The following is a 9,084-nucleotide window of genomic DNA, read 5'->3' as shown; positions in this document are numbered from 1 at the left end:
TTGTTATATTACTTAAAAGAAGTGAATAACTCAGTGTGTCCCGGATTCAAGTCAAAGGCTAAAGATTATATTGGTACACATGACAGACCAGAGTAATTGAACAAGTTTCTAGACTGGAAACACCTAGGCCAAAGTAACAGATCATCTGAAAGGTGAAGATTTAAAATATTTTATTTTGATTGGCTATATGGTTAAACTGTTAGATAACATAAGTCTACCAGATGAATAAAAATAGAGTACTTCCATCTCAGAGGTGAATTGTAAATACTAGCCCTTGATGACTTTATGAGTCTGAACTGACTTTCACCTAAAGCCCCTATTCTTGCAGTTCTATGGATTAGTGTACACCACTCTGTTTAAGCCCTGCCCCAGTTCTCAGAGTTTCCCAGGTGTCACACCTATTTCAAATTGAGGGCAAAAGCAAAATGACCTTGTAAGGTTGTTATTCATGTAAAAATGAACGGAGGCAGATATTGCTTTAGATACCCTCTTGTACAGTACATGCTCTGGACTTTCTGGTCACCAAATTGTGTGAAAAGGCATCATAACAGTATTCTGGAAACATTGTAACCCATTGCAAGTAGGTAGCATCTCAATTGTCACAATATGTTGGTAGATACAATTACAAATCATTCACAACTAAATGCCTTTGATTCCTTCATATGTTTGTTAATCTTATACTATATATATATTTGATTATATATCATTGTTGTCCATCTTATATAAAATGTGTGTCTACTATGATGAGAGATGATTAAATCGATTGTACACAATGTTATTAACATTTAAATACTTCAATCAAAAGGAAGGTTGACTTTCATCAGTCCCACAAGTACATTGTAACAATATTTCTGTCCACAAAGAGTGTATCATTTTCTACTGGTGAATGTATCATATCCTACAATAGTTATATCTGTTTAATATTGATAAACCCTTTTTAAAATTAAGAAATCTTTGAAAAAAGGAAGAACTGTTGCTATTGATATGTTTCACAAAAGAAAAAAGAGTTTTGTCATAATCTCGCAACACAGAAATTACAGTCTTAGGTACAGGAAAGTACAGAGGTCCAGAAATAGATGGCATGTCTGTCATGATAAATTGTATGGCTACAGAAATAAAAGTTGACATAAAAGACAACTAAGATTCGCTGAAGAAATCTCAACCCAGAGGAGTTACCTCCATTCATCCCTTTACCTCCATCCATCCCTTTATCTCCCCCTCTTCTACTCCTCTCCATCCCCCATGGGCTCCCTCTCCTCAGCTAAAGCCTCTCATGGGGCTTCCTTGGCTCCTTCCTCCACCGTGAGGCCTTCCTCCTCCCTTCCCTCCATCCCCAACTCTCTCTCCAGCTCCTCCACCATCTCCTCCACCAAGTCCAGTTCCTCAAAGGAGGAGCCGCTGCCCACTGACTCGCTGGAGCCCCTGTCCCCGTGCTTATCGTTGATGTGTTCCTCGGCCTGCCCCTGCTCTTCCCCGTCCCCCTGGTCCCTGTGGGGCAGTGAGGGGGGCAGGGAGGGGGCCTGAGACGTCTCTGTGTTCTCTGACTGCACCTGGCCGCTCAGAGTGCTGCTGACATCACAGTGGGTCTTTGCACCTGCAACCACAGGAAGAGAGGCGTGAAGTAACACGGCGGATTGATGTCGTTTCAAGAGCGAGAGAAAGGCTAGAGAGAGAGAGAGAGAGTGAAGGAGAAAGAGAGAGTATACAGAGGCACGGTGTTTGCATCCTGACAAGGTAATGTCCTTAATCTATCTGGTTGGGATCTTTTCAGCTTCAAGCTAAATAATTACTTCAACAACTCTATAAAAAGGGGAAAAGACAAAAGATACAATTAGAGAAAGCAAGCTACAAGTACAAACTTTACCCTGTACATTTAAGCAATAAGGCCTGAGGGGTGTGATATATTGGCCATTATAAACCAGGTAGTCTGGCTCCTGGATGCTGATTAACTGAAAGCTGTGGTATATCATACATTATAAACCGGGTGGTTAAATTGGTAACCAGATATTAGATTATAATAGCAATAAGGCACCTCGAGGGTTTGTGGTACTGTATATGGCCAATATACCGCAGCTAAGGGCTGTATCCAGGCACTCCGCGTACTGTCGGGCTTAAGAAGAGCCCTTTGGCGTGATATATTTAAGCAATACGGCCCAAGGGGGTGTGGTATATGGCCAATATACCACGGCTAAGGGCTGTTCGTAAGCACAACGCAACGTGGAGTGCCTGGATACAGCCCTTAGTCGTGGTATATTGGCCATATACCACACCCCCTCAGGCCTTTTTGCTTAAATATACCACGGCTAAGGACTGTTTTTAGGCACGACGCGAAGCGCCTTATTGCTATTATAAACTGGTTACCAACATAAATAGAACAGTAAACAAGTATTTTTGAATCATACCCGTGGTATATTGTCTGATATACACAAGGCTGAAATGCTGTTTCCGCCAATCAGCATCCAAGACCCAAACTACCCTGTTTATAATTAGACATAGACTTGATATATTCCCGCGTCACTCAACAGCTCACATACAGTAGGAGGTGACTAGCTACATTACACACAGAGATGTTATTGGTGTTAATGGCAGACCTGCAATTTTTGTCATTTTTAATAGAGGCTGACAAAATTGAGCCAGTTTGAACGTGGGCAGCAACAGGCAACAATAACAACATTCTCACTCACATCCTTCCAGTTGGATGGACTATGAATGAATGAGTGTATGCAAGACTGCATTACAGATCTCACCTCCAAGAAGCATAGAGGATCTCAGTGAGTGAGGGAATCTTTGATATGCCGGTGTGCCGCTGTAACCCTGTTCTGTGCATGGATACTGTGTGTGTGTGTGTGTGTGTGTGTGTGTGTGTGTGTGTGTGTGTGTGTGTGTGTGTGTGTGTGTGTGTGTATGCACGTGCGTGCATGTGTCTTGGGCCAGCTCCTTTATTCACAAACCCAGTCACTGAGATGTACTCCTCTTCTGGTATTTAAGGGGAGTAACTCATAGTAATAAGTTGTTATGGGTTATTACAATCACATCACCCTCATTCTTTATGGGTCATTACAACATAATTCTACTCCTCTCTCCCTACCTATTAAGCACTGATATCATTGGTCATAGAGACAAAGGCCCATTCCTACACAGCCAACCACACAGCAATATCAGTCAAATTATATCTGATGATGCCATACTGCCTGGTTACTTATTTAGTATTTCTCCAACTCACTCCTTTACTAGACGGGAAATGGCCGTGGTTTCTGCTGTCTGGTTCAGGAAATAAATAATAAGTGCATTCATCACCAGGATGGACCATTAGTGTAATGCTACAGAGATTTCCTCCATATAACATGATGAACAATAATTATTTCATAGTAATTAAGATGTGCCAAATGCTGAGCCTGATTCGCCTATGATCGCTAGTCCTTTCTGATGGAGAAATATCCACCAGCGTCTAGTCATGATATCCTCCTCAGCTTGTCATGATCCAAGTGGTTTGTGTGAATGTGTGTGTGTGTGTGTGTGTGTGTGTGTGTGTGTGTGTGTGTGTGAATGTGTGTGTGTGCGCACATGTGTGTAGGTCTAACGGCCCTGGAATGGAGATTAATGAATAATCTTGATCTCTTTCATTGCGAGAAGCTAGTCTGACCTCTGCCATTTCCCCGTCTGTATCGTTTTGGGGCCGGGGAGATGAGTCCCTGCCTATCATGGCTCTCGCTGCAAATTAGCACTGGCGTCTCAATTAGGCCCCAGCTCTGTGGTCATTGTGCAGAAATGGATGGGATGAAAATAGACACACAAATGTGAGACCTTTTGAGCACTGATTATTGTAAGAAAGAGACACAGCAAACAGCACCCCTCAAATCTCCCCTCCTAAACCATGTCCAAATGTCACTCACACCCAGTGAAGTAGGAGCAGGGCGGCAGGCTTGGTTTTCTTCCTTGTGTCCATCATCCTATTGTGACAGGAGTGTGATATAGGAGAGCATCCCAGGTTACATAGTCACCAACAGGGAACCACTGACACACACACATCGATAATCTTACTGCCCATTCATGTTGATGATGAACCAAAGAATAGGTTTTCTATTGAAAGGCAATCATTGTTATATTCTATTAGATCGTCCAACAGCCTTGGAGAGGTTCATTCATTAAGGAAAGACGGGAGATTAATCTCCTGTCAGCGTCCCAGAAGGGTAACAGGACACCCTGGGCCAGCCTCTCATTACCTTTGACATTTTAGTCATTTAACAGACGCTCTTATCCAGAGCGACTTACAATTAGTGCATTCATCTTAAGATAGCTAGGTGAGACAACCACAAATCACAGTCGTAATAAGTACACTTTTCCCTCAATACAGTAGTTATCAGTAAAGTCAGTGCTAGTAGTAAAAGACAACACCCCTATTGTGTTCACGGCCCAAACAAACCTCATCACACTGTGTTATGGACCATAGTATCACAGGGGACCACAGTGCAATACACACACAGGCTCTCTGAGCCCCTCACACAAGTGCCCCCTCCATTCAGATCTCACACCAAGCTCATTATCAGGTCCAGTGTTCAGCATATCTGAGCCTGTCTGTAATATACAGAGACTACGTCTATATGAGAGGTGTTGTGATTATGGGGTTATTTATGGCATATTAATAAACTGAGAAACATCCCATTTACCAGCCAGCAAGTCCATACACAGCAACCCCATCTGGTCTAACAAGGGAATATGGGGCAGTGATCCTTATTAGGCCTGAGGTAGGGAATCCTTAGCCTTCTCAATGAGAGGGAGGAGATGAGGATGAGTAGGTCCATGGAGGTATTATATATGTGTTGTATTTTACATTTCTCATGCTGTAGTAAATGTCCATGCCAGGTATAGTGGTTATGCTCTACCAGCAGCTGAGATGGGAAATAATTGGTCTATTTAAGGTAATTGGGCGGAAAGCCCCCAGGAAGATGCTTCCGACTAAATCTGACTACTTTCACCCCCGAAAAACTTTAAATAAGTCATGACAAAGCTCCCAAATTGAAGCAGACTACGCTTTGGAAAGTCTTTTAGATAACATTTGCTTATATTAGTTGCTAAATTGGGCCCAGTGGGAACGAAGAGAGGAGAAGAGAGGGGGGGTTTAAAGGAGGATAGCTGGAGGTAATTAGAGACAGACAAGACCGAGGCAGGCTGGGAGTTTAGAGAGGAGCATGATGGGAGGGGATTGTGACAGCAAATAAAAAGAATAGAAGAAAAAAAGTCTAAATCCACTTTATTCTCTCATTGACTCACCCTATCCACAGGAGAAGGCTGCAGGCATTTTTCTATATTAAGAAGAGAAGACCGGTCTGAGATTTGTGTTTTACTGATATTAGTCTGTTTGGTTTTAATGAGGATTCTTGATTTGGAAAGCAAACACTTAGATCTGCAGAATTGCTTCCATACAAAGCTTCATTGGTTCTAGATTAAATAACTATATAAGGTGGCAAAACACCAAAGGCAAAACAAGCATTTATATTGTAATGGTTCCTAATGCACTATTGACATGTTAGCATTTCAAAGATCCTCATCTACAGTAAGTGTGTCATTTCAAGGGCAATATGTAAAACTAAATAATTTGCTATAGCTAGCACACCTGTCATCTCCCCACTTTCATTGGCCTTGATTAAAATAACAATATCATATGTAGGCCTACTTACATTAAAGATGTGGTAATTGTTGCATTACATTTACGTCATTTAGCAGACGCTCTTATCCAGAGCGACTGCATAATTATATTATAGCAATTAGAGATACATTACATTTAGTAGGACTAAATGATACTGTAGCCATCTCTGTACCACTTCTGGAGGGTAATAATAATAATAATAATAATAATAATAATAATAATAATAATAATGTCATATTGACCCAGACCTTCTCAGTTCAGCTCAAACAGCTCATCAAGGACAGATGATGGCTCTGCACTGCATGATCCCATAGTTTCAGAGTGTGAGGGAAACGTAATGTTTATCCATGTAGACCACTGGTTTGTGTGTCTTTCAGTTTACTCAGTGCATGCGGGTGCAAATGAGTTCCATAACTACCCTCGACATGGTAAATATTATCTCTTGAGTTTGTGTTCTTTATTGAAACACCCTATTGGGCAACTTGGGCTAACAATCTCTCACTATCCAGCTTTTGTGAATAAGCATGCACAGTCTGCAACATTTCGCCAGTGTTAAAATAAATACCTTAATTGCGCAATTAAATTAATGGAGGACATGCAAAAGCACACCCTCCTCACACAGGCACACCTGGTAAACAGGTCCCCTGAGGTACAGGTGTAAGACCTGCAGAGAGGTCACTAATCATCTCATTTACAATACGTGGCGACATAAAAATAACAACAGGTCACATTTTGTTTCTATTTCTGTTGTATCCTTGTGTATAGTGGCTTACCAAAGTATTCACCCCCTTGGTATTTTTCCTATTTTGTTGCCTTACAATCTGGAATTAAAATTGATTGTTTTGGGGTTTGTATCATTTGATTTACACAACATGCCTACCATTTTGAAGATGCAAAATATTTTTTTATTGTGAAACAAACAAGAAATAAGACAAAAAAAACAGAACACTTAAGCGTGCATAACTATTCACCCCCCCAAAGTCAATACTTTGTAGAGCCACCTTTTGCAGCAATTACAGCTGCAAGTCTCTTGGGGTATGTCTCTATAAACTTGGCACATCTAGCCATTGGGATTTTTGCCCATTCTTCAAGGCAAAACTGCTCCAGCTCCTTCAAGTTGGATGGGTTCCGCTGGTGTACAGCAATCTTTAAGCCATACCACAGATTCTCAATTGGATTGAGGTCTGGGCTTTGACTAGGCCATTCCAAGACATTTAAATGTTTCCCCTTAAACCACTCGAGTGTTGCTTTAGTAGTATGCTTAGGGTCATTGTCCTGCTGGAAGGTGAACCTCCGTCCCAGTCTCAAATCTTTGGAAAACTGAAACAGGTTTCCCTCAAGAATTTCCCTATATTTAGCGCCATCCATTATTCCTTCAATTCTGACCAGTTTCCCAGTCCCTGCCGATGAAAAACATCCCCACAGCATGATGCTGCCACCACCACGCTTCACTGTGGGGATGGTGTTCTCAGGGTGATGAGAGGTGTTGGGTTTGCACCAGACATAGTGTTTTCCTTGATGGTCAAAAAGCTCAATTTTAGTCTACCATTCTTCCATATGTTTGGGGAGTCTCCCACATGGCTTTTGGCAAACACCAAACATGTTTGCTTATTTTTTCTTTAAGCAATGGCTTTTTTCTGGCCACTCTTCCGTAAAGCCCAGCTCTGTGGAGTGTACGGCTTAAAGTGGTCCTATGGAAAGATACTCCAATCTCCGCTGTGGAGCATTACAGCTCATCGAGGGTTATCTTTGGTCTCTTTGTTGCCTCTCTGATTAATGCCCTGCTTGCCTGGTCCGTGAGTTTTGGTGGGCGGCCCTCTCTTGGCAGGTTTGTTGTGGTGCCATATTCTTTCCATTTTTTAATAATGGATTTAATGGTGCTCCGTGGGATGTTCAAAGTTTCAGATATTTATTTAGAACCCAACCCTGATCTATACTTCTCCACAACTTTGTCCCTGACCTGTTTGGAGAGCTCCTTGGTCTTCATGGTGCCACTTGCTTGGTGGTGCCCCTTGCTTAGTGGTGTTGCAGACTCTGGGGCCTTTCAGAACAGATGTATATATACTGAGATCATGTGACAGATCATGTGACACTTAGATTGCACACAGGTGGACTTTATTTAACTAATTATGTGACTTCTGAAGGTAATTGGTTGCACCAGATCTTATTTAGGAGCTTCATAGCAAAGGGGGTGAATACACATGCACGCACTACTTTTCCGTTATTTATTTTTCATTTCACTTCACAAATGTGGACTATTTTGTGTTTGTCCATTACATGAAATCCAAATAAAAATCAATTTAAATTACAGGTTGTAATGCAACAAAATTGGAAAAACTCCAAGGGGGATGAATACTTTTGCAAGGCACTGTATGTCTCCTGCGTTAAGAAATAAGCAGTTATTTACATAGCAGTGATCATCAGATCATCAATCAATCAATCAATTTTATTTTATATAGCCCTTCTTACATCAGCTAATATCTCGAAGTGCTGTACAGAAACCCAGCCTAAAACCCCAAACAGCTAGTAATGCAGGTGTAGAAGCACGGTGGCTAGGAAAAACTCCCTAGAAAGGCGAAAACCTAGGAAGAAACCTAGAGAGGAACCAGGCTATGAGGGGTGGCCAGTCCTCTTCTGGCTCTGCCGGGTGGAGATTATAACAGAACCATGCCAAGATGTTCAAAAATGTTCATAAGTGACAAGCATGGTCAAATAATAATCAGGAATAAATCTCAGTTGGCTTTTCATAGCCGATCATTAAGAGTTTGAAAACAGCAGGTCTGGGACAGGTAGGGGTTCCATAACCGCAGGCAGAACAGTTTAAACTGGAATAGCAGCAAGGCCAGGCGGACTGGGGACAGCAAGGAGTCACCACGGCCGGTAGTCCCGACGTATGGTCCTAGGGCTCAGGTCTCTCAGTTGGCTTTTCATAGCCGATCATTAAGAGTTGAAAACAGCAGGTCTGGGACAGGTAGGGGTTTCGTAGCCGCAGGCAGAACAGTTGAAACTGGAATAGCAGCAAGGCCAGGCGGACTGGGGACAGCAAGGTGTCATCATGCCCGGTAGTCCTGACGTATGGTCCTAGGGCTCAGGTTCTCAGAGAGAAAGAGAGAACGAGAGAATTAGAGAGAGCATACTTAAATTCACACAGGACACTGGATAAGACAGGAGAAGTACTCCAGGTATAACCAACTAACCCCAGCCCCCCGACACATAAACTACTGCAGCATAAATACTGGAGGCTGAGACAGGAGCGGTCCGGAGACACTGTGGCCCCATCCGAAGAAACCCCCGGACAGGGCCAAACAGGAAGGATATAACCCCACCCACTCCGCCAAAGCACAGCCCCCGCATCACTAGAGGGATATCCCCAACCACCAACTTACAATCCTGAGACAAGGCCGAGTATAGCCCACAGAGGTCTCCACCACAGCACA

General features: G+C 42.6%; 1 protein-coding gene across 1 annotated transcript in view; it reads right to left on the bottom strand.

Moving 5' to 3' along the window:
• Nucleotides 1-1,182: 1,182 nt before the first annotated feature.
• Nucleotides 1,183-9,084, bottom strand: part of LOC311139017 (testis-expressed protein 264-like) — a 125,959-nt gene continuing 118,057 nt past the window's right edge. Inside the window, exon 4 of the mRNA XM_084173845.1 lies at nt 1,183-1,594. Within this exon, the coding sequence (XP_084029971.1) occupies nt 1,272-1,594 (323 nt within the window). The 3' untranslated portion in view covers nt 1,183-1,271. The remainder of the gene's footprint in view (nt 1,595-9,084) is intronic.

This window comes from Coregonus lavaretus, assembly GCF_964263955.1.
Source record: "Coregonus lavaretus genome assembly, chromosome: 12".
NCBI lineage: Eukaryota > Metazoa > Chordata > Actinopteri > Salmoniformes > Salmonidae > Coregonus > Coregonus lavaretus.
This window is presented reverse-complemented; position numbering and strand designations above follow the sequence as displayed.